Genomic DNA, 26066 nt, shown 5'->3' on the forward strand with positions numbered 1-26066 from the left:
GAGGCTTGCACCTCTCAACCCACTGCCCTGCCCCCCCCCTTCCATCCTTTATTTTGTCCCGAGGATGGGAAGGTGGTGGGAGGTTTGCTTCTAAAAATAAATTTCACCAATAAACTTAAAAAAAAAAACTGCACAGATTACTAAGCTTGTAAACAGAAAATGAAAACTGCTACTCACTTTCAATTTTACTGTGTAAGCATGAAACCATGTCTCCAGCTACTCCTTAAAATCATGTATTTCCATTAAGAAGATAGTAAGTCTTTTAAAGTTTATTCTGAGATCTCTCCTTCATTCAAATATTAATTATTGGCATTCAGAGTCTTATTTTTTTCAGTAATTTTTTTCCCCCATCCATGTCAGTCTTTAGATTATGCCCAGGTGGTTATATTATTCACCTGAAAATGAAATCTGGTTTAATATTTTTTCCATAGAAGGGGCGCCTGGGTGGCTCAGTTGTTAAGCGCTGCCTTCAGCTCAGGTCATGATCCCGGGGTCCTGGGATCGAGCCCCGCATCGGGCTCCCTGCTCAGCAGAGAGCCTGCTTGTCCCTCTCCCACTCCCCCTGCTTGTGTTCCCTCTTCGCTGTCTGTCAAATAAATAAATAAAATCTTTAAAAAATATATTTTTTTTCCACAGAAGCTGCTCCAATATTTTTGAGCAAAGCCCAGTGGAACATGATATCCTACCCCGCCTTCTGACACGAAGCGCCATAGCTGGCTACAACAGAACCGAGGGCATGCTCAAATTCTGAAGAACTGATAAAACAACAAATCTCTCCTTGATTCTCTCCTTGTGACTGCAGACAGGGCTGTTTGACCTCAGTGTGGATAGCCGAGCCATGTGGTGAGTCCACGCCCAGTGAATTTCAGTGAACCTTAGGTAAAGTAGGTAGAGGAGTTAGATCCAGTGCTCCTGAAGGTTCTGCAACTGCAGTCATCTCACTGATGACTATTACATTTCATAAATATTTATCTGCCCATTTACTTCCCTTAGCTTCTCTCCCATGGCGTCATTACAAGAAAATACACAACAGGGACGCCTGGGTGGTTCAGTCGTTAAGCATCGGCCTTCAGCTCAGGTCATGATCCCAGGGTCCTGGGATCGAGCCCCACATCGGGCTCCTTGCTCAGCAGGGAGTCTGCTTCTCCCTCTCCCTCTGCCTGCAGCTTCCCCTGCTCGTGCTCTCTGACAAATAAATTAAAAGGAAAAAAAAAAAAAAAGAAGATACACAAGACAATGCCAAGTGTTTTTTCAGTGAGCATTCTAGAGAAGGCAGATAACAGGTTATTCTTGCACTTTTGGTTCTGCACTGATGTGCTAATGTCTAAATATAATTGCTACAGGAATTGTGAAGTAGTAAGAGTCACAAAGTTTGTGTTATGTATATACATATGTAAAACCACAGAATGTTAGGCGTGGAAAGGGCCTCTTAGCTGTCTAGGCCAAGTATAAATGTCACCGAGTTAACTTCTGTGTAACTACAGCTCCATTTTTAAAAATAACTGGCCTAGCAAAAAGTTCTGTCGGCAGAGACTCCTAGTAGGTAGTAGTAGTTACCACTCGTCCAGGTTTTCCTTTTAGAGAAATCTTTCTAAGGATTATTTCTCCAATCTTCAACAATCAGCGATTTCTTTCTTTTTTTTTTTTTTAAGATTTTATTTATTTGCGAGAGAATGAGAGACAGCATGAGAGGGAGGAGAGTCAGAGGGAGAAGCAGACTCCCCGCTGAGCAGCGAGCCCGACGCGGGACTCGATCCCCGGACTCCAGGATCATGACCTGAGCCAAAGGCAGTCGCTTAACCAACTGAGCCACCCAGGTGCCCCCAGTGATTCCTAACAATAAAAATTCTCACACATACACCGAAAGATCAATTATTCAACAAGTTAAAACCCTAGATCACGAGTTTGTTCTTCCCTGAGGAGTGGAATCATCCTTCCACCCTTTTGTCTTTCAACTAGAAAACAGTCCAGTTTCCGGAGTCTGGCAATGTTACTATGTACAGACATTTTCATGGGCTGCTTCCTGTTCACAAACAAATTTCTCAGCAATGACTCAATCTAAGAAATATGATCCAGCCAGTTTACTGGAACTCTCACCCATTATGCTTGTCTGCAAGCTGCAAACACGATGCAAAGATAAAGCAAAACTGGAGAGTGAAGAGAATAGGAACTTGGATTGCTGGTTTTCTCAGGAGGTACATATGTGTTTAGCCAAAAAGAAGTCAGAAAGGACACTGAATTTCCAAAAAGGTAGGTGATCCCACCTGCTACAAAAAGTACACGGATCCAGCTCATCTAAAGAAGTTTCACACCTGCACCCTAACAGACTCCTTACTTGGTGGTTTGTATTTGGGTTGATGCTGCCGCCAGGCCTGTGAGGGCTTCTGGGAAGGTTTATCGTGAGTTTGCAGGAGAATGGCTTGGTTTGATAAGCAAACTTCAGGATATATTTTTCTAATCTCTTTCACATCACATTCAGTTCTGGACACTGTCCTCCACACACAAAAGGAGTTCTGTGAGTAGGTCTCCCAACCCTAGTAGAATGATTCTACTGGGGGACGCCTGGGTGGCTCAGTCAGTTAAGCGGCTGGCTGTCTTCTGCTCAGGTCATGATCCCGGGGGTCCTGGGATCAAGTCCTGTGTATGGCTTCTCCCTCTGCCTGCCGCTTCCCCTGCTCTCTGACAAATAAAGAAAATCTTAAAAAAAAAAAAAAAGAATGATCCTACTGGGAAACAACCCCCCCGCCCTTCAAGAACCTTCAGGAGCACTGGATCTAACTCCTCTACCTACTTTACCTGAGGTTCACTGAAATTCACTGGGCGTGGACTCACCACATGGCTCGGCTATCCACACTGAGGTCAAACAGCCCTGTCTGCCCATCCTGGTGTGCCTTCCTCCTATGGGGCAGCTACCAGGAGGGAGAGCAGTGCTCCAGGATGCCTCAACTGCTGGCACTCTTTACAGCCACTTCTGCTACTTCTAAATACCCTGTGTCATCTTTAGCCTCTTTGGGTCCTGCTTTTTTTTTTTTTTTAAGATTTTGTCAGACAGCACACAAGCAGGGGGAGCAGCAAGCAAAGGGAGAAGCAGGTTCCCCACTGAGCAGGGAGCCTGATGCAGAACTCAATCTTAGGACCTGGAGATCATGACCTGAGCAGAAGGCAGACGCTTAACCGACTGAGCCACCCAGGCGTCCCTAGGTCCTGCATTTGTAAGAAGAAATTATTTTCTTTTATTTTCTATTTATTTCAATCTTAAAGCTCCTTTTCAGATTTAACTGCCCGCCATTAGCTTTAAAAAGAATCAGGAGAGTCACCCAGGCTTGGAGGCTGAGTAAGTACTATATGCTGGTTGACCACCGCTAGCCAGAGACCTTGTTTGCCACGGTGGGGTGGGTGCTGAATATTAGATACAGATATATTAAACGTGGTAATACATATAAACTATCTAAAACACTGTTTGTTTTTCGTTTTTTTTACTGTAGACTGTTAAAATACATTTTAAGGGGTCTGTTTTATTTTTTTTTAGCATGCTCTCTTTTGAGAATGAAATTTTTTTCTTTTTAAAGATTTTATTTATTTATTTAATTGAGAGAGAAACAGCATGAGAGGGGAGAGGGTCAGAGGGAGAAGCAGGCTCCCCGCTGAGCCGGGAGCCCGATGCGGGACTCGATCCCGGGACTCAAGGATCATGACCTGAGCCGAAGGCAGTCGCCCAACCAACTGAGCCACCCAGGCGCCCTCCATCTCCCCATCTAATAGGTATGTACAGATCACCTCTCAGGTGCCAGGAACTGTGCAAGGTGCCTGGGGAAAAAAATAAGATAGTCTCTGATCTTAGTTTGGACACGATGAGAAGCATATAGGAGCCAAGGCAGCCCCAAGGCAAGTATCACTAAACTGCAGAGAGGTCACAACCGACCAAGTCACAACTGTGTGAATGTGAATGTCCACTTAATAAACCAGGGTGTCACACCTGGTTTCCAAAGGTCTAATCCAAGGAAACATTCGAAAGCAAAGGAGGTTATGGAGGTGGAGAGACGAGCGAACCAGAACACATGACCACTCACTTTATGCATTCCTGGTCTCCCCTCTTTGAGGCAGTAGTGTGTCACCTCCTCTCCCCACAGAGGCTCAGACTCCCCAGCACAAGGACGATTCTCAGACCCAGAGGCTTCCTCCCCACACACGTGGACTTCTCCGTCAGCATGACTCACGTCAGCTGAGCTGGGTATTACTGCTAATGCCACACCATCCCGGAATGCTACAATTGAAGGGACCACAGGACTCACACGGACGGCCCCTTCCATTTTTCTTTTTTTTAAAGATTTTATTTATTCATTTGAGACACACAGATACAGAGAGAGAGCATGAGCAGGGAGAGAGGCAGAGGGAGAAGGAGAAGCAGGCTCCCTGCCGAGCCAGGAGCCCGATGTGGGGCTCGATCCCAGGACCCTGGAATCATGACCTGAGCCGAAGGCAGATGCTTAACCATCTGAGCCACCCAGGCGCCCCCCTTTCATTTTTCAAACAGGAAACAGGCCAGAGGATGAAATGACTTGCCCCAAGGTCAGAGGTCAAGGATTCCAAAATCACCAACCTCTCTACAACTCTTCCAAGTTATTTGGCAGAGAGGAAGAGATACACTGATACATTTTTGCTCCACCTTAATTTTTAAATGACCCTCTCTGGCTCTAACTTGCCAGCGTGCAGGCTTGCACTGTGGCTGGCGTCTGCCAAGCACTCATGGTTTACAGGGGCATCCGCGGGCAGTTCTCATTCCAGCCTCACTGCAGTGCCCGAGGGAGCTGCTTTATCTTCACTTAGGGATGAACACATTTCGGCTTTGGGCACTGAGCAACCCTGCCCCAAATCACATGTTTGGCAAGCGGCAGAGCCAGGACTCCAACCCAGAACGGCCTCCGGGCCTGCCAGGCTCTTCCCAAGCCGTGGGGCCACTCCCCAGCACTCACACCCCAACAGGACAAGGTCTTGGAAACTGCTTTAGCCCCAATGCCCTCTCCCCAGGCAGGACAGGCAGACTTGGAAGCCGTCCCTCTTTACATGAGGGCCTGCCTACCCTGATGACTGCTGGTAAGTCAGGTCCACTTAGCTGCGCCAGGAGACGTTTGCATTTAAATCTACCTTCCTGGGCGCCTGGGTGGCTCATTGGGCGTCTGCCTTCGGCTCAGGTCATGATCCCGGGACCCTGGGATTGAGCCAAGCACTGAGCTCCCTGCTCCACGGGAAGCCCGCTTCTCCCTCTCCCACTCCCCCGCTTGTGTTCCCTCTGTCAAATAAATAAAATCTTTAAAAATCAATCAGTCAATCAACCTACCTTCCCATAAGGCCAGTAGTTTCCCCATACTTCGTTATGTCTTTTTTTTTTTTTAAGATTTTATTTATTTATTTGACCGAGAGAGATAACAGCAAGAGAGGGAACACAAGCAGGGGGACTGGGAGAGGGAGAAGCAGGCTTCCCACTGAGCAGGGAGCCCGATGCAGGGCTCGATTGCGGGACCTCGGGATCATGACCTGAGCCGAAGGCAGACGCTTAACTGACTGAGCAACCCAGGCGCCCCAGTGTCTTTTTAAAATAGGTAACACATGCATATGTGGTACAGAATTGAAAAGATGCAAAAGTAACCTCCCAGTTACCCTTCCCCAAGGCAACTGCCGGCATCAAATTTTTGTGTTTTCTTAGGAAGATATTCTATTAAATACACACAAAATAGCATATCATCATTGTGTTCCACACTTACTAATGTATTTTAGAGACAGTTTTAAATCAGGGCATAGAGATGTTCTAATATTATTATTATTATTATTTTTTTAAAGATTTTATTTATTTATTTGAGAGAGAGAGAATGAGAGAGAGCGAGTACATGACAGGGGGGAGGGTCAGAGGGAGAAGCAGACTCCCTGCTGAGCAGGGAGCCCGATGCGGGACTCGATCCTGGGACTCCGGGATCATGACCTGAGCCAAAGGCAGTCGCTTAACCAACTGAGCCACCCAGGCGCCCATATTATTATTATTTTTAAAGATTTTATTTTTAAGTAATCTCTACACCCAAAGAGCAGCTCGAATTTACAACCTTGAGATCGAGTCACACACTTCACCGCCGAGGCCAGGCTCCTGTTACATTATTTTTAATGGCTGAGCAGTATTTCATCATAAAGATGCACTAGAATAATATATTATTTGATAACATAACTAATTAGTCCCTCCTTGGGTTTTTAAGTTATTTTGGATCTTCTACTATTACAAATAATGCTATAATGAATATCCTTTCATTCCATAAAAGTGTGTGAAGACATCCGTGGAATAAAGAATTATAAGTGCAACTTCTGGGTCAAACGGTACAGCTGACCCTTGAACGCCGTGGGCTTTGTGGCACCAACCCCCGACACGGTCAAAAACCCGGGCGTAACTTTTGACCAGAAGCCTCACAGGTAACAAAGAGGAGATTAACACATATTTTGTATGTTCTATGAATTATATATTACATTCTTGCAATAAAGTAAGCTAGAGAAAAGAAAATATTAAAATCAGAAGAAACAGGGGCGCCTGGTGGCTCAGTCGGTTAGGCGGCTGCCTTCGGCTCAGGGCATGATCCCAGGGTCCTGGGATTGAGCCCCGCATCGGGCTCCCTGCTCGGCGGAGATCCTGCTTCTCCCTCTCCCTCTGTCTGCCGCTCTGCCTACTTGTGCTCTCTCTGTTAAATAAATAAAAATCTTAAAAAAAAAAAAAAATCAGAAGAAAGAGAAAATACATGGGCCAAAACCATCTGTGTGTAAGCGGACCCGGACAGTACAGTTCAAACCTGTGTTGTTCAAGGGTTAACTGCACCTGCATTTGTACTTGTGACAGATACTGCCGAACAGCTCTACACAGTGGCTGTGCCTTTTACCCCCCCACCAGCAATGTGTGTGAGTGCCCGCTTCCTACTCGTGTGTCCTGCACAGCTGGCATCATAGTGGCACATGGTCCCCGTACGATAAACACGTATTAGCTGTACAAGGTCTCCTCTATTAATTCCAGAATCATTTCAAAACCAGCCCTTCCCTCTACAGTGAGAATAAACATTACAGTCGGTTGGCTCGCAAGCAGCACTTCTTTAACCACCAGTCTACATCCAGCCTTGCTCCTGCCAACTTAACCTTGGTTGGTGCCTCTGGAGCTAGCGGCACACGTGCCGGAGTGACAAACGGAGAGGCTGTGGTACCACAGGTAGGACAGAGGCTGGCCAAGGTCTCACCAGCGGAAATAACCACAGCAGGCCAGGGAGAACCAGAAACCTCTGCCTTTCTCATAGACAAGGCAAATGCCAAAGGAAAATAGCAAGTCCAGCCTAGCTGACCCCTGTCCCAAGTTCTTAAAGACCAGGAGAAAGCATTCTTTCTAGGGATGGGTCTCTCAGGAACAGATGTTTCTTGGTCACTAAATTACATTTAGAGTACACAACGGACTAAGGAAAGCTGACCGTGATCTTGGGAGACCACAGTCCAAACCCCAGGTTTATAAATGAGGTTCCTGAGGCCACGAGATGCTAAATGAGTAACTGTCCCTAGGTCTCCTATGATGAAGCAGAACCAAGGAGGGGTCATATGGTCAACCTAACACAAATTAAGATTTTAAGGTAGACTTTCTATTACAACATCCATTACTTAGGACTCATAAAATATTGGGAATTACTCTGAAAACAGACCTTCACAAAACTGCTGTGTGGCACTGAACCCTGCAGCCAAATTAGTGGCCTATAAAACCATGTTATTTGATCAATGTCTAACATGCATTTTTCTGTGCAGAACTTTCCTTCTGCCACCCCCAAGCTCTAAATAGTTTCCTGAAGACTGCGCCCCTGCTCAACACAGCAGAACTAAACCCCTTCAGACAGATCACCTCTGCTACCACAACAAAAGCAACTCAGAATCAACGTGGGCCCCCCCCACCAAATCCCCAAATCCCAGAGACAAGGCCATGTACCTACTAAATGCACATTCCAAACTTGACGGAATCATCCAAGGGTTCGCTGAGAACAAGTGTGATCCAAGAGATGGTTCTACACTGTCTTGGAGAAAGCAAGCCCTTGAAGACTGCAGCCCATACATTTATAGTGCTTTAAGATCAGAAAACACTTTCACGAGCATTTTTTTTTTCTTAAGAGAGGGAGAGAGCAAGCGAGCACACGTGCACACCAGCGAGGGGCAGAGGGGTAGGGAGAGGGAGACAGAGAATCTTAAACGACTCCACTGCCAGGGCAGAGCCCAACGCAGGACTCTCGATCTCACAACCCCGAGATCATGACCAGAGCGGAAATCAAGAGTTGGACACTTAACCAACTGAGTCACCCAGGCGCCCCTCACGGGTATTCTTACGTCATTTAATCCTCACGCTACTCTGTGCGAAGATCAGTGGGATGAAGAAACTGAAGTTGAGAAAGGCTAAATGTCAAAGGTCACACACTTGTCACCTGCAATTTAAGCAGAAGTAGCCTCCTCTAATCTGAGGGACATACTCATAAATCAAATCACCATTTGGTAAATCGTAATGTCTCCCTTTCTTCTTCCACGCCTCAAAATACAAATAAAGTTCGGGTTTGCTCTAAGGGTGTTCCTTGTAGTTTGCTGGTGGCTTCTTTCTTTAAATCAGTTTTGCTGCCTTTGTAAGAAAACAGAACCATAAAACAGGCCTAGACTTTTACCAAATGACCTAAGACAACCTACCTAAATAATAAACACATGAAGTCAAGCTCTCAGTCATTTTTTTTTTTTAAGATTTTATTTATTTATTTGAGAGAGAGAGAATGAGAGACAGCACGAGAGGGAAGAGGGTCAGAGGGAGAAGCAGACCCCCCGCTGAGCAGGGAGCCCGATGTGGGACTCGATCCCGGGACTCCAGGATCACGACCTGAGCCGAAGGCAGTCGCTTAACCAACTGAGCCACCCAGGCGCCCCTCTCAGTCATTTTCTTAAGGACAAAAGCTGTGGGTCTGGTTTAAAATCTTCGGGCTTTGGGAAAATGACTTTAAGTATGAAAACCAGATGTGTGGAGGTTCCCAAAGTAAATGTTCACACAAAGCATGGGAATTATTTTTATTACCTTATTACTATTCCCCGTGATTGTATCATTATACAGCCCAACAAAAACACGTGTCGAACACGGAATCCACCATCCTGTCCACTGGTAGGTGAAGCAAGAAAATGATTTTTCCTTACCATCTAAAATAATTTCTTCCGAAAGGCCTTTTCTTCAGTCTGGATCTGGGGGAAGTTTAAGTTCCTCGCAGCCCTGACGTCCACCAACTTTCCGAGGCCAAGCAAACCTTAGACCCGAGGCAGTAGGCTATTAAGAACACCAGCTTCCAGTCCCCATCTAGTCTTGCCATCTTACAGTATTTTTCAGCCTCGGGTTCTTCCTCTGCCAAAGGACACGGCTGGGTTAGGTAACTCCTAAGATCCCTTCCTCTAAATACCTCTGATTCTATGATGTCCAAAATGTAAGTCTGACATCTAATTTTGAATTTGACGACAAGCTAATTTTAGCTACCTGTAACAGATGCTCTAAAGCAGTACCGTCCAATAGAAATATAATGTAAGCCACATGTATCATTTAAAAATTTTTAGTAGCCTTAGTAATAAGACCAAAAAATAAACAAGTGAACTTAATTCTAATAATATATTTAATCCAATATATCAAAAAATTATTTTAACACATAACCAAAAATTCAGAATTATCAATGAGGTATCAGAAGTGGTGAATACACCTAATATACACTACAACAAATCTCATGGATATGACCACATGAAATGTAGTGTGCTCCCAGAATAAAATTATATTTAACAAAAAAATAAATCTTAATACTCTTTTTAATTTTGTTTTACTGTTTTTAAATTTAGATCAAAATTCATTGAAATTAAAAATTCAGTTTCTCACCTGCACTAGCCCCATTTCAAGTGCTCAAAAGTGACAAGGTGGTTAATGACAGTGCAGCTCCGGCGGAAGCTTGCAAAGTCAGCCCTCCGCACTCCTATGGAGGGAATTCTAGTGCACCAATCTCTTCTGTTTTGCAAATTACTTCCTGAGGATACACTGGGAACATTAAGTCTTCCAAACCTCACTAGGTAGTATTTACACTGCTAGCAATTATTTGTAAAAAGCTACTACAGTGACCAGCAAGTGCTAGGTTGAATCTGAATGCCTAAAGGGGCTCTTAATGACTGACGGGACCTTGATGGTCCTTACTCAGCACTTGTCTAGTCCAGACACCACACAATTACCAGACTATTGCAAAGGTCATCTGAAGAATGGGGAGAAATAGGGGGCTTAGGTGATGGGAAAGCACTATCTGTTTCAACTAAGGATATGAATTAAGCTGAGTTTGGAAATTATATTTGAGCTACTTTCAGATGCACAGGTTTGAAGATGCACAACACCCACTGTTGTTGCCAACAGCCAGGCAGCAATCTGGACCTCTTACAGAAAAACTGTAATTAGTGTATCTACCGTATTTCATGCTCTTAAGACCAGTACAGAAATCTTTTATTTTCCTTAATGCAAATCTTTTCAATTAACTTGCTAAATGAATATGTAAAGACAAGGGTTACCTGGTGAGCCTTCACATTAAGATTTGAGAATGAAAGATCACAGTGCCACAGGATTCTGAATCCAGATAAAGAGAGGTATGACACAATTTAAGTAATACTAATGATGATGGCTACCATTTATTGTGCACTTTCTATGTGCTCAACATTTCCACAAGTGCTTGTGTCTATTATCTCATTTACGCACACCAATCTGCAAGGCAGGCAGTATTATAACCATCGCCCTTTTGGAGCGAGGAAACCAAAGCACGAAGAGGTTAAGTCATTTTGCCTGAAGACCCCCACTACTAAATGACAATGAGATCCAACGCAGGTGTATGTCACAGGAGCACTCAAAAATAACACAGGCTTTTCTTCAGAATAACCTAGGATCTCTTCAGGGAGACTGCCCAGTGTGGTACCAGTTAGGCCTCTGCTGTGAGGCTTGGACCTTGCCACCTGGCCTCACTGTGCCACACCTATCAGGAATAACCAGGACACTAAGGCTAGCCTCATAGAGCTGTTTTCCATAGGGAAAAAAAAGTATGTAACGCCCCTTAAAAATATAAAGGGCAATCAGGGGTGAGGTATTAAAACTGTTAATAAATTCAACTTCTGTTGCAATGTCAAATGAACACGAGAAGCATCTAATTTTTAGGCTTCTGGGTCTAACTACTATATAAAAAATAGAAGGTGAGGTCATAATTTATTTACGTACAGACATCTGCATGGCAACATCAAAGGGTAAATGAACGTAAGAAGTTTTCAGCTGTGTCATCTCCCCTCGAGGGTTTTCTAGATGTCTTCTTTCCCTTCACCACCCTAACCCCCACCCCCCTTTTTTTTTAAGCCAGCGTTACTCGGGGGTAGCTGTTACAAAAGGAACATTTCAGTCCTGAAAGACTAAAAGAAGGGGTACGATTGGGAAGAGGACAAGGTGCGGAGTCAGCTCAGTTCCTATTTGGATTTGGCCTTCTACTAATATACTTCTATTCCCCAAACTCTACTCCTTCAACTTGCCTGTGGACACTGCTCCTTTCCTAGGCCCAGAACCCCAGAGTAAGAAATTCTGCCACGAGTGAAGGAGTCTGTCTGGGAAGGAGTTCAATGAGATGGCTTATCAATCCGCATCAGTACAGGGAATCCAGCAGATAGGCTGCAGGGTCCCAAAGGGGAGACCCGGGGCAGCAGGCAGCCCCTCTGTGGTCACCACAGACTGGTTTTCTGTCTCTGGAAACTTCAGTGCCCAACGTGAGGGACATGCATAGGGAAGAGCACAGGAGAATAAGTTTACAGCACAGAGCAAAAAAGGGCATGAATGTTTATGCCACTACACAGCTAGAATTCAAGGAGGGGTTTTTTTCAGGTGTGCCAAAGAAATCTCAGCCCCCCACATCAAACATCCCTGACGGAGAAGAGACACAATCATGAGAACAATAAGCACAGCCACTGTTTGTTGAATGTGCACAGTCTGCTCGGTCTCGGGCCCAGTTCTTTTCTGGCTTAACTGCAAGAGCGCCATGGTGGGCTCCTCCACATTCTAATGATGATGAAAATGAAGCACATCCCACTGGAATATAAATCAGCTTAGCCTCTCTGGGCCTCAGTTCTCTGCCTACAAAACAGGGATCAGGTCCACCTCACAGGGCAGAATCAGGAGCGCACAGGACGAGATCAGTATGCTGAAGCATGAGCATGCTGGCCAGCACCGGGAAGAGCCCGAGAGACCACAGCGGCCACCACGGATAGCGTCAGATGCCCACCTCTGTTCACCTGGGGCTTACAAGCAAAGCACGCAGGGGAGAGAAAAAGAGAGGATATTGTCTATGCTTTCTTCTCTGGGGTGAATACTGCTAATCACTGGGCTTGGACGCCAAGGATGACACTTAACAGTTGAATAAAGGCAGTAAGAGTGAATTGATCTTAGAGGGCACGAAGAGACAAACTCCCTCTGTGCTACCTTGGACAAGAAAACAATCCATCCCTCCAGCAAAGCGCAATTTCTGGCTCATTTTCCCTCCCCTTCCATCAGGGGCACGAATACAGTGGCGGATGCTTTCTCTCACCACACAGGAACAGCAGGGTGCTTGAGCACAAGTGCTATCATGACGGGACCAACGGGAAGAGGAAATCTCCCCTCCTTTGAAAAGGGGGCTGAAAAAATTCTTCTTAAATGGCTAACAAAGGTGGTACAGATTCGAGTTACCAATACAGATCCTCAGTACATGTGCTGAGGCCAAGTCAGCTAAGCCACCCCAGACCCCTCTTCCCCGCCATCCTTCTCTCTGCCTCCAGCCCATCCCTCTTCTGATTCATGGGCCACAATAACTTCCTGTCCACGTCCAGCTCATGTGTCTTGCCCTTTCCAAAGCCTTCTGTGATTCTGAGCTACATACATAAAACCTGAAACGCCACACGTGGGCACTGCAGGGCTCTCTACAGTCAGCCCCAAATTAACCTTTTCATCCCTAGTGACCCAATCTGTTGCCAGAGCCCAGCTCCTGCCTGCACCCTTCCTCAGGCTTCCAACGGAAGCTTGAGCCAAAGAAATCTTACTGACTTAAAAAAAAAAAAAAAATCTAGTTAAAATGCTACCTCCTCCAGGATGTCCTCTCTGAGCACCCCAGGTGGAAGTGACATTTTCTCCTCTGGACCGTCACACATCACCCATGAGCTTGTAGAAGTACCAAGCTCGCAGAGGGCAGTAACAGGCCCACCCTCACTTTACTGAACGACTACCATTACGTAAACACTAGGCACGATGCCACACACCAGAGTTATAAAAATGAATAAAATACATTTTAATCCCTGCCCTAGAGGAAGTCATACCTTAAGCAGAGCGGACAGAGATGTAAAGTAATTTTTGCTCACTGATATGAAACATGTATAATCCAGGTGTACAAAGAACAAAGGGATTGATTAGGAGGAGGGGCCATCTGAAAAGCCAATGTCCTTCAAGGAAGACAATGTATTTGCTGAATTACCTTGGAAGAGTAACAACTTCATGCCCTGAAAGTTCCTAGGGTGTGTAAACACCTAATAAATATTTGTGGAATGAGTAAGTATACATTTAGGCTCAGGATTCAGGATTTTAATTGTATACCTAAGGTATCTGGGATCAAAGAATTCTAATTACTTAAATAACAAAGATACCATGTTTGATATCAGTTATGACCTACTAGTCATAGAAAATTTATTTATTTTTTTAAAGATTTTATTTATTATTTATTTGACAGAGAGAGACACAGCAAGAGAGGGAACACAAGCAGGGGGAGTGGGAGAGGGAGAAGCAGGGTTCTGCTGAGCAGGGAGCCCGATGCAGAGCTCGATCCCAGGACCCTGGGATCATGACCTGAGCCGAAGGCAGACGCTCAATGACTGAGCCACCCAGGCGCCCCAAAATTTAATTATTAGACTTATTTCATAGTTACCAATACTTCAAATTATCCCTTGGTGCTTTACTAAAAACCACGTATTACACCTTAAAAACTATAAACACCTACCCCTTCAGGTTAACAATAAAATTGAATTTTTGAGGGAATCAACATGACAGTATCTTCAAATATCCATCAAAGAATCTTGGAACCTGAGTAAGACATCAATCAGTCAACATAAATGCTAAGTGTATGTTCTTAGAGGACAACACTAATGTCCCTCAGACTGATGGTCAAACATGGCAACCTCACTTTGCCCCCATATTCTAGACTTTTTTTCAAAGCATCAATCTATTATCACAATATCTTAACCTCTTCAACTATTCTATAGTCAGTACTCAGACTTCTTCACAAAGTACCCAGTAGAAAAGGCAGTAAAGACTCAGAGAGATATGGTATATGACTTTTAACTTCATCTTGAAAATTTAAAACGATGCTTGCCTTGGGAGGACAGGTTTCTTGCAGCTGTAGGCCTGAGAAATGGTAAATACCAGCAGTGACAGTATTACCGTATCAAATGACACTGATCCAGGGATCAGTTAAGTGAACTGGACCAGACACACTACCAGAATAAATGAAATGTACTGGGCCCCTCTGGTTTCTGGAGCTTTCATCTTTCTCTATCGCTCCCTTCTAGTTTAGAATAAAAGGTGTGACTAGGCTGCCATCTGAGGAGATGGTGGGCTTCCCTACAAAGAACAAGGGAAGTACCCACGGAGCATCCCCGATCCGCGGTTTTGTTTTCCACCAGTTTCAGGGACCTGCACTCAACCAAGGTCCAGAAGCAGACCACCCTCTCTTGATGCATCGTCAGAGGCTCAACAGCAGCCACAGCAAGGCCTACGTCACTCACGTCACCTCATCACACAGGCATTTTATCTTCTCACATCGTCACGAGAAGAGTACAGCATAGTATTTTGAGAGACCACGTTCGTAACTTTTACTACATTACATTGTTATAACTGTTCTATTTTATCATGCTGTTGTTATAATCTCTTAGTGTGCCTAACTGCTGAATTAAACTTTGTCCTAGGTGTGTAGGTATAGGAAAAAACACAATATATATAGGGTTTAGTACTATCCTGGCTTCAGGCTTCCACTGGGGGTCTTAGAACTGATCCCCACGAATAATGGGGGATTACTGTGATTTCCTGGAAACGGTAACGTCCTAGCTTCAAACTACCTCTGGAAGTCAGCGGATCACAGTCGTTCTGCTGGGGCTGGCACCACCACCAACCAGCAACTGATATTGGATGGGGACGGATTTTCTAGTGGTCACAATGGTGCTGAATATCCTGGAATGTGGGAACATCCTCCACCCCAAAGAGAAGCCCAGGAGCACTCCTTCTGATAAACAAGAAGCAAGCTCCGTGAGGTAGGGACACTGCCCTAATTAATTACTCTTTGTAAAGGAGTCGCTCATTAGACAAGAAAAGAAATGGAAGGAAGGAGGAAAAGAGGGAAGGGAGAACAGGGATTATGGGCATTCTAAATCCCTGTTCTGCCCTTGAGAGGGACATGGCCCTGGACAAGTTACTTAACCTCTCTGAACAGGTTTCCTTGTCTGTAAAATGGAGGTAATGACCCTTATGACCATAGATTTATTGTCAAGATCAAGTAAGAAAACATGTCCAAGACATACTACAGTACTAGCAGGTGTTGTTCGCTTTTTTCCTTTCCTTCCCTATGAAATTGCTAGTTGTCTGTATTCAAATGCCTTGTAACATCAAAAGGCTGATTCTTTTCACAAATTGGAAGTGAGCTGGTAAAAGGTGAACTGCACAGAAAGACTAATTCCCTCCCCCCACCCCCCCGCCCCGGTCTCCATTACTATCTTCATCAGCACACACGAGTGCTGAAGAAAGGGAGACGATGAGCTATCTAGGGGAGTCATTTCTACTGCCATCCCTCTGGAGTTTGAGAAAAGGCTTTATTTATCAGGATCAATGAGAAAAGATGTGAGGTTCCCCAGCTCTTAAGATACTTTCCCTCCTTTTGAACTTTTCCCCAAGTTCAGGACCCAGCGGCCCAAGTCCTTCAGCAACACCAGAAACATCCCTACATGGAATCAATCCTGCCCTGGCATCCCAGGGACACCTCACAGGGGAAGGGAGGCACACGACCTACCAACAATGGGAATACTCCCCCCAACTGGGAACTCCCCTAATGGAGACTGCATCTGTCCCCTACAGGAGTTTCTAAGATTACATTATGACTGAATTGCCCAGTGGTCACATATGTGCACTCAGTGCAGTAGAAGGGGCACAGGAGGGGTGCTGGAGGGTGGGAGGGAGAGCCCTGCTTTCAGGGTTGCCAGCTCCTGATGCAGTACCAGCTTCCAGAGGGTAGTGTCCTCCTGAGGCTGCTCATCTCTGGGTTGTCTGTCCATCACCTATAGAATTAATTTCCTATATTAAATTCCCTGCTTGAAATATCTCCTGCGGTTTCTGGTTTCCTAAACTCAACTCTGGACTCTTTCTTAAGCTTTCCAAAGACTTTTCTCAAGAACGACCAAACCTCAATTAACAGGGTTGTGACAAGAACTAAAGGTAATGAGTATAAACAGCACAAGTAAATACTCGAAAACGCTTTCCCTTTCCTCACATGGAGAATCTAAGTGCAAGCTGCATGCTGAAGAGCAAATCTAAGGATTAAAGATTTAGGAGATCTTCAGGTAAAAATTCCAGGTCCATCTGAAGCTTTCCTCAGGAAGAGTCCAAAAGGTCTGTATTCCTCCTGGGTTCATTAAAAAAAATCCCTTAAGCTAGTTTTCTTTTTCCTCCCAATCTCTCTCCCTTTCATGATAGAACCTTTTTCCCAAGTCAAACAGAACCTGGAATTTTCCTTCACAGAGTCATTCATCATCCTACTCTCAATCCACTGCCCCAAGAATTCTCCCAAACACGCAGCCTGGTAAAGAATTTTCCAGCAGAGGGTGAGCCTCTGTCTCTGGAGAAGAAAAGAGCCTGAATTCACAGAATGGTTCTTATTCTTGGTCCTGGTCTCAGCCTGGGAACCAGCAGAAGAACATACGGGCCAGGGACCACAGCTGGCACAAAGTGAACCAGCCCTGTTCCTGTCCTTTGGGGCTGTTTTCTCAATGTATATTTTAATTAAGTTTCACTGAGAATTACCAAGAACAACTTCTTCAAAAATTGGCAATTTTTCCTACTGCAATTAAAAAACACAGGTTTTATTTTTGGTGGTTTTCATTACCAGGATTTTAATGTTAATAAATTTTTTTATTTTTTATTTTTTTTTGCGGTATCAAAAAAGTCAGGGCTCTTCAACACTCTCTAGACATAGCAGTAAGACTCCCTAGGTCCAATACTATAAAACAAAGCGGCAAAGAGGACAGGTTCTTTAGTCAACCCTCAAGCTCCTAAAGAAGCAATAGCGTAGTTCAGTTTGTCATACCTCTGTTCCAATTCTGTTCACAGAAAGCAACAGAACACCATAATCATTTTCCCCTGGATTCTAATCCCTCAGACTGGAAAAGGCTGGGTTCTACATGCATGTGCATTATTATTTTGTGCTGAAGCAGAGCAGACAAAAGGCTGTCAAGTCTGGAGTAAAGCAAAATTCCATCCCCATTCTCACTAGGCCACCCACACGGACAGTCTGTCCCCACCTCTTACACAGACATGGGGGCGGGGGTAGATGGGAACTACCCTACCCTGAATGATGGCTACATTCCTGCAAAGATGGAAAAGGACATTTAATGGGAGAAGTAATTCTCTGAAATACAAGTATGCGTTGCATATAACCCTAAATATTAACGCTGAAATCCTTCTGTTTTAAGGTACTTTAAACATATATTACATCCACCACTTAGCACAAAACTCTTAAGAACAAATGAAAGAGTAAGATACTGTTTTTTAAATCTTAAGAGGAAGAACGGGTTAAAAAAATTCTGAACTACTGACTAGAGTGAAAAAAGCAGCAGCTTCCCAAGAGGTGACTTCAACGGTACCCCTCCAATGACAGATGGTGGGGAAGGGCTGGAGATGGGCTGCAAAAGTTCGGCTCGGCCAGGCCACATTGTAGAGAGGCCGAGGCAGGAGCGGGGTGCCTGCTCCCCTCTGGGCCTGTTCCCACCCTGTCCGCAAGGCGGGGCTAAGCCAGCCTCAGGAGCCCTGAACCACACCTTCAGGTCTCCTGAGGGTACTGCTGTGCTGTACAGCGCTCGCCAATGATTCAGAAATTAGCCTCAGTTTCCAAAGATGTACACCAGAAAGCCACTCAGCTATGTACAAATGGCAGCCACTGAGGTCAGAATATAAAGTAGACTTCACCAGGCAGATTACAGGCAGTCAAAAAATGAATTGCTAAAAGTTGCCTTGTAGATTTAAGGTTTTTGTTCTTTTTAAATAGGATAATGAGGCCGAGGAATGCAGAGCACTTCCTAGAGTAAGGCAAAGTCTGTCCTGGGCTCCAGGCTCTCCAACACCTAGCCCAAGCACTTTGTCCTCAAGGCCTCTTCTATGCTAGTCTCAAAGAATCCAGACTGCACATTCTCACAGGTCACGTTCCTGACCAAACAGAAAAATTCTGACCCACTTGGAGAAAATGTTTTGATAACAAAATTATCACCCAAATCAACTTAAAGAGCTTAAAGAGCTCAAGTTATATGTACTGAATTTCAAACATTTTGCCAGGACCTTAAAACAGTTCCCAGATTTGTGTCAACCTTAGGTTATGAAGGTCAGTGACCAAACACAGAAACACTTCTTTTCATTATTTAAGACAGACACCCTAATACCATACCTTCAATGGGTACCAAGCACTGAGCCAGGTGCTCTAGGGCACTTGTTCATAAACATGACTGCAAACTGGAGTGCCTTTTCAGATGCCTTAAAAAAAAAAATACTGATGCCTGGGTCCCACCACCACAGACTTTGATTTAATGAGGGATATGGCCTGGATGTCAGGATTTTAAAATACTAATGGTGATTCTACTAGACAACAAAGTTTAAGAACCTTTGCTGCAGGGAACAAAAAAGAAATATGTAAAGTAGAAACAACCCAAATGCCCATCAACTGATGAGAAGATAAATTAAATGGGGCGTGTATCCATACGGTAGAATGTGCCACCCCAAGGTTAAACCTTATAAACACTACATCAAATGAGAGAAGCCAATCACACAAAATCGCATATGGCATGATTTCACTTATATGAAATATCCAGAACAGACAACTCCACAGAGACTGAGAATGGTTAAGTGGTTACTAGGGACTAGAGACTGAGAATGGTTAAGTGGTTACTAGGGACTAAGGGAGTTGAAGGGAAATGGGGAGTTACTGCTAATAAGTACTTTTTCGGGTAATGAAAATGTTTTAAAATGGATTGTGGTGATGGCTGCACAACTCTGAATACACTAAGTCACTGAACTTCTGTCTTAAATGGGTGGAATATACGGTATGTGAATTCGATCTCATAAAGCTGCTTTTAAAAAAAGGACAGAAATATAAATTCTATGTCCAGCTTTCAACAAATTTACAATCTAGTTGTACAGGGAAAAAAAGATACACAGTCAAGACAAATTATCAGAGATTTTAAAAGGCGATTTAATAGACTTGCTAATATGGAAAACAAAAACTCTTTAAGTTCAAAGGAAGGCTTCAATGATCCAATTTTCTCTTTTCTTACACAACTGTTCTTCTTTTATTTAAAAAGCTACAGAGAGCTCAGATCTGGCTGGTATGCTGTTACTACAGACCCCAAAGTCTCAATTTCCGAGCTTGTGAGAAAGGAGTGAGTACTTAGCATTGCCAAGGAATTTTTTTTTAATCCTCCACAACACAGGCTCTTGATGGGATTATAATGAGTCGCAAGAGTCAGTTATCAACAGGGCCATCGAAAGATGGACTTGGTGCTCTAATTCTTCTTATATCCTGGATTTGTCTTTACCACCAGAGTTTAGGCCAAATAAATGTACGTGCTTACACACAAAGGAACTCTCATATATGAGGCTTTATGACACCCAGGTATTATAGGCCATGTGCAGTGAAGATGATTGGTTAAAAGTGTGTCCTACGCGAGAGTTCCTAAAATTCTTAATCTTTTTTTTAAAGTAATCTCTATACCCAACATGGGGCTCACACACATGACCCTGAGATCCAGAGTTGTATGCTCTACCAACTGAGCCAGCCGGGTGCCCTATTCCTAAAATTCTTAATAGCTGAAAAGTGTTTATTGTGGCAGGGGCTGACACACAGAAAACTCCCAACTTTAGGCAGAACAGAATTTTGTTTAGCAAAATTAGCTCAGTTGGTTAGAGCGTGGTGCTGATAAAGATTTTATTTATTTATTTGACAGAGAAAGACACAGCAAGAGAGGGAACACAAGCAGGGGGAGTGGGAGAGGGAGAAGCAGGCTCCACGCTAAGCAGGGAGCCCGACGTGGGGCTCGATCCCAGGACCCTGGGATCATGACCTGAGCCGGAGGCAGACACTTAACTGACTGAGCCACCCAGGCGCCCCATCTTAGAGCCTTTTAAATAAACGTTTCTTGAAGCATATTTAAAAGCAGGTGGCAATGAAATTTTAGTAACTCCCAGAAATTGTATTACCAAATATAAATTCTTTTCTCCATGTTACAGTAAATTTAAAACAAACATACAGCCAAAGGTAACGGAGGCAGGCCAAATACTGCATTTAGTAAACCTATCTTCCTATACCTTGGTGTGCAACAGATTTCAGCAAACTTTCAAAGTGGCTGGACCAGGCATTTAAATGCCCTGGGTTTACCCAGACTAACTTTCAGGCAAATCATCCACTGGATGGCAGCAGCCTTAATCAGACAAATAAGACAATTCTGAAAGTGACTTGTTTAACAATAAAGACTAAGAAATAATATATTTAATTTTGAAATGTACTGTACTCAAAACCCTAAGTAGGCTTCACCGAGATTGATTTGAGCTCTTACACTTGCTTCAATTCAGAAATGCCCCAAACAAGAGATTAGTGTTTAATTTGAGCCAACAGGTTTCTCCTAGCCATTTTCCACTCAAATTCTCCCCATTCTACCCACTGACCTTCAACCTGGCTTAACCCAGTCTCTCCCACTCTTTGCCATATTATGTATCTTCACAATCAAATTTATTTTTGACTACTACTTCAAAACAAAAAAAAGCCAATGGAACAGGAGAATGTACCAACTAACAAGGCAAACAAAGGTAAACAAAGATTCCAGTAGCTAACAGATTTAGTTAAGAAAAAGGAAAATGGTCCCTGAAAAATGTGATGCCCTAACCCCAACCCTAACCTAACTCTAACCCTAATCTGGAACACTGCTGAAATCCCAGGGATTTTTTAAAGTACTATGATATTAAGAAATGGTCCCGGGGTGCCTGGCTGGCTCAGTCAAGTCAGTAGAGCATGCAACTCTCAATCTCAGGGTTGTGAGTTTGACCCCACGCTGAGTGAGTGTGATTACTTAAAAATAAAATATTAAAAAAAGGTCCTGCCTCTCTCAATTAAACCCTTCTAGATCTGTGTCTTCCTTAAAAGGCCCCTTTGACAGGTTGTATTTACTCTCACTGTATTTAAGAAGGTCCACCTCCCCCAATACACACATAGTTAGTGAATTTCTTGTTAAATGGAAAAGGTGAAGAGATCAATCTTTTTAACTCCTGCCTCTCCTTCCCTGAGTTTTTCTCAGTTAATCCACTTTTTATTTATTTATTTTTTTTTAAAGATTTTATTTATTTGACAGAGAGAGACACAGCGAGAGAGGGAACACAAGCAGGGGGAGTGGGAGAGGGAGAAGCAGGCTTCCCGCAGAGCAGGGAGCCCGATGTGGGACTTGATCCCAGGACCCTGAGATCATGACCTGAGCCGAAGGCAGTCGCTCAACCGACTGAGCCACCCAGGCGCCCAGTTAATCCACTTTAAATAAAGTATGAGCTTTTCCTTCTGTTTAAAGTTTAAGTAGTCCTGGTCTAGCTTGGAAGTGGCGAGTAAAAGCCACTGGAGTCTGACTACGGTGGTTTGATTCCCATCTCTACCACTCAACAGTTGGGGCATCTCAGGTGCCTGGCTGGCTCTTGTAACTCCTGATTTCGGGATCATGAGTTTGAGCCCCACATTGGGTGCAGGGATTATTTAGATAAATAGATGAATTAATTAAAAAACTAGTTGGGGCAGTTTAAGCAGCACTCTTGGCCTCTTTTCTCCACCCTCCCCCCCCCGGAAACTTAAGAGAATAGTACTTCCCATGGGGTTGGTGTGCAATTATGCATGTGAAGCAATTATTGCAGTGCCCGGCACGCAAGAAGTGCCCAATAACTCATCTATTATCATCTTAGTGCCAAATTCTTCCTGCACCCAAGAGTTCGCCTGAAAAATTAACCCCAGATCAAGGAAAAATTAAGGAGAAAATATTATTTATGCAAAACCCCCTTTAAATTATGTTCAGCCAGCAGGTAGGCAATTCCCAGAAAAATGTGCTTACAGTCCAAAGAGGGTTCCTTTTCTATGTAGCTCTGAAGGATATTTCATCCTGAATAAAAAGAAATCTTAAGAAAAATGGTATATTTGGCTTTCAACTCATTCTGGTAGTCTTAAAGAAAGACAGGAGTTCTTTTTTCTGGCATTGCTTATAAAAACACAAATTAATGAGAAAGAAAGATTCCAAAATGGCCCAAGTTATTTTTAATGCAGAAAGACTATTGTGAATTGTGAATTTATTCTCTGACATGCAGCTTCCATAATCTCTCCAAAGTCTAAAAAGTCGTATCTAAAAAGTCAAGTTGTTCTTTGCTCAACATTCATTCAGATGAGAGGCCTGTCCCATTTTTCTTTTTAAAAATAATCTTATCAGTCTAGTCCAAGATCAACTTCATCCCTTCTTGTATAAAAGTACTTTCTCTCTCCAAGACACCCTTGGAAAGGGTAATGGATGGTTTCTTCCACTTAACGGAAATACAGAACCTAAGGCTCTCCTTGCTACCCTGTTTATCAATACCCCCTCCACACACAGGATGAAAAACCGTATCCTAGTACCACCTCACACCTGCAATTTCTTTGACAGAGGTCGGAATCCATTTCTGACTCTGATGAAATCTTTCCAGAATACCAACAATTATTTAGGATGAATCACAGTTACAGACATGAAACTGATTCCAAATTTTACTCCATTTTCTTTCTGCATAGTCTTCAGATATGAAATTGTGTCTGATTAAAGGGGGAAAAGTAGTTACCTTATCAAATGAAACTGAAAATTCACCTTTAAAAGAGAAAGCAGTACACGTGCTTTATGAGCTTTTCTATGTATGGAATATTAAATTACAGTTCTTTGCCGTTATTATTTAAAAATGAGAGAGGGCTCTAGGCTACAATTTAGAAAAGCAAAAGTCCATTAGCCTCACAGCCTTTGATCACAAAGATTACTATATAAATGGCTATAGGAGTTACTGTTGAATAGCGGCTAAATTGGAAAGCACAATTGACTTCATACCAGTGCAAACTGGGAGAATACGATCCTAATCGTAACTGGGAGAAAGTTCCAGGCAAACAGCTTTAAACAACAAAAAAGCGCAATTAATAAATTATCAATAACTTAAAATCTTACTTTAAATCTTCAAGATTAGTCTCAAACTTCACATTTAAGAATATAAACATATGTTCTTACTGTACCTATTACGTTACACATTTCCTTGAACCAAATATTTTTTCCTAAGAACCCAATTACCAAAAAAGTTGAAAATACAAGTATCTACTCCTTTAAAAATCCCTACAAACTATGAATAGAAACCTGTTTTCACTTTTACAACAACTTACAAAACTTGTTTGCAAAACGTTATGAAACACAAGTGTCCCTCCCTCTGCCCTAGCGAAAGAAGCAACATGCTAAGAAATCGAGGCAAATTCTTAAATAGAAGAGAAAAACTGTATAAAGCATCCAAGGAAGAAATAGTGTATGATGGCAGAAAATTCGGTAACAGCCTAAAATCAATAGAAATTCTAATCTACACTCGAGAAACTCTTACCCTTGACAGCACAGAACGGAGTACCCTGCTTTACACATTTTGGAACTGCAATTCTGAAACGTTAAATCCAAAGACAAAGCCGCCCTGGGGAAAATAACAATTGCGCAACAGACCAACAGCTCCAACTTGTCCCTTGGCCCCGGCGCGGCAAGGTTTGCACGCTATAAAGCCGGAAAGGGCCAACCAAGGGCCGCCGTGACAGCCAACCGGCCACTGTCATGGAGGCCGAATCCACGCACGCGGCGTGCGCCACTGGGAGGCACCGCGCGGGGATCGAGCTGGGGCACGGCGGCGTCCGACTTCAGCCCGCTGGCTCGCCCGCACTTACCTGCGGGTTGCCAGAGGCTGACCTCGGATCTCCGAGCCTTTCCCACTACGCGAGCGAGCGCGCAAGCCCGCTTCGGCCGCCGCACGTCGGGGCATCGGAGCGCGCTGGGCACTTCGTGACCTCGTCCCTCCCCCACCCTGGGGGCTGGGCTTTCTCGCCGAGCTGCCTGCCAGCGATCGACGGATGGACTGATTACTTTGCAAGGGAGCGCCCTTAGACGGCCCAGCGGGGTGGGCGCAGAGCGCCACAGTCCGCGCCCACGGAGGCCGTGGATGGGGGCGGTGGCAGAGCAGGGGCGCCGGGTCCCAGTCCGGAGGAGACCTCAACTCCCCCGAGAGCGGCCCCGTGACTAGGCACATTTTTGCCGGCTCCGAGGCGGAGGAGCAGCGCAGCCCCGGAAGGGCCGGGCCGCGCCGGCTCAGACCGCCAGCGTCCGCCCCAGACCGGCAGCGTCCGCCCCCTCCTTCAGCCCTGCCACCTCTGGGCAGCTCAAACTCCGGGGGCCAGCTGGGGCTCCCGAGTCCCAGCTCCGGAAGCTGGGGACGCGGCTAGAGAGGCCCCTTCGCCCTACGCACGCGAACGTAGCCTCCAGACCTCCACCCAATCGCCCTCGGGGGCCGCACCCCCCACGCCCCTCGCTGCCCCTTGGGTCCTCGCGGCCCACGGAGTTCTCGCTCCCCTTCCCCGCCCGGGCCCGGCGCAAGCGCAGCGGCTCCAGTGTGCGGCCGCTGCAGTCCGGACTCCGGCCGTAGACGGGAGAAGTCGGCTGCGGCTGTCCCCGCCGGGTCCGCGGCTCCCTCGCGCCCCTGCCCCAGTCCGGGCACCACCGCGGGGCTCCAAGGGTCGCGGGCAGCACCTGCTGGGACGGCTGTCCGGGCGGCGGCAGCTCCAAGTCCATCATGATGAGCTGGGGACCGTGCTCTGGCGCTCCCCGACGGCGGCCCTGTCCCAGCTGCCGAGACGCGGCGCGGACCCGGCGGCAGCGGCGGCTCCACGAGACTCCCCGTCACTCGCTACTCCGCGACACGGCCCGAGTGGCCAGCGGGGCTCCTGCCCCACTCCGCCTCCCGCCCCCCGAGGGCGGGGCAAGCGCCGGGGCCTTCCTTCCCGGGCTGGCGGCGCGGGCCGAGCTTCTGAAAATCCCCCACCCCCGCTCCAGCTGACGCAAGAAGCTCGCTGGCCGCGGGCGGGGGTCCCTGTGGGCGGCCGTGGGTGGCCGCGAGCGGGCGGGCGGGGTGCCCGGAAGAGGGCCGCATTAGCTCCCTGCTCCCGGCGCTCACCGCCCCCCCCCCCCGGGAAAATAAAACCTACGCTCTCGGCCCGCGAGATTAAGAGTTGTTTGCCGAAGGTCGCTGGGGTTCGGGCGCTTTGAAACAGTTTAAACAGTTGGAACAAACACGTCTGGAGACCGGGTATCGGAGCTGCGCCTCCCTGATTTGGAGTTACAGAACCTTGCCCGGCTTTATCTCACTCCACCGCTCGAGAGTGGCGCCAGCCTTGGGGGCGGGGGCTAAAGGTTGGACCCAGGCCCTGCGCAACGCGAACTGCCCTCTCGCCCTGCGTCCCCTCCGGGGCCGGGGCCAGCGGGACTTGCCCAGGGCAGATGTGGACCGCGCGGGGAGCTCGTGCTCGCAGTCACCCTGAACGCCCTGCGCTTACTCCCCCGCGCTGGCGCTCCCGCTAGGCCAGATCGCCAAGGGCAAACGCCGAGGTCTCTTCTGGTCGGGG

At 45.6% G+C, this 26066-nt stretch overlaps 1 protein-coding gene across 3 annotated transcripts in view; it reads right to left on the bottom strand.

Moving 5' to 3' along the window:
• NFE2L2 (NFE2 like bZIP transcription factor 2) overlaps positions 1 to 25436 on the bottom strand; it is a 35392-nt gene extending 9956 nt beyond the window's left edge. Inside the window, exon 1 of one of the 3 annotated variants that reach the window (XM_021703373.2) lies at positions 25195 to 25436. In XM_021703373.2, the coding sequence (XP_021559048.1) occupies positions 25195 to 25239 (45 nt within the window). In that variant the 5' untranslated portion in view covers positions 25240 to 25436. Of the gene's footprint in view, positions 1 to 24010; positions 24041 to 25194 lie in introns of those variants that run through there. The other 2 variants (XM_021703375.2, XM_021703374.2) reach the window with 2 other exon arrangements.
• Positions 25437 to 26066: the final 630 nt, after the last annotated feature.

The sequence above is a fragment of the Neomonachus schauinslandi genome, chromosome 3 (genome assembly GCF_002201575.2).
Source record: "Neomonachus schauinslandi chromosome 3, ASM220157v2, whole genome shotgun sequence".
NCBI lineage: Eukaryota > Metazoa > Chordata > Mammalia > Carnivora > Phocidae > Neomonachus > Neomonachus schauinslandi.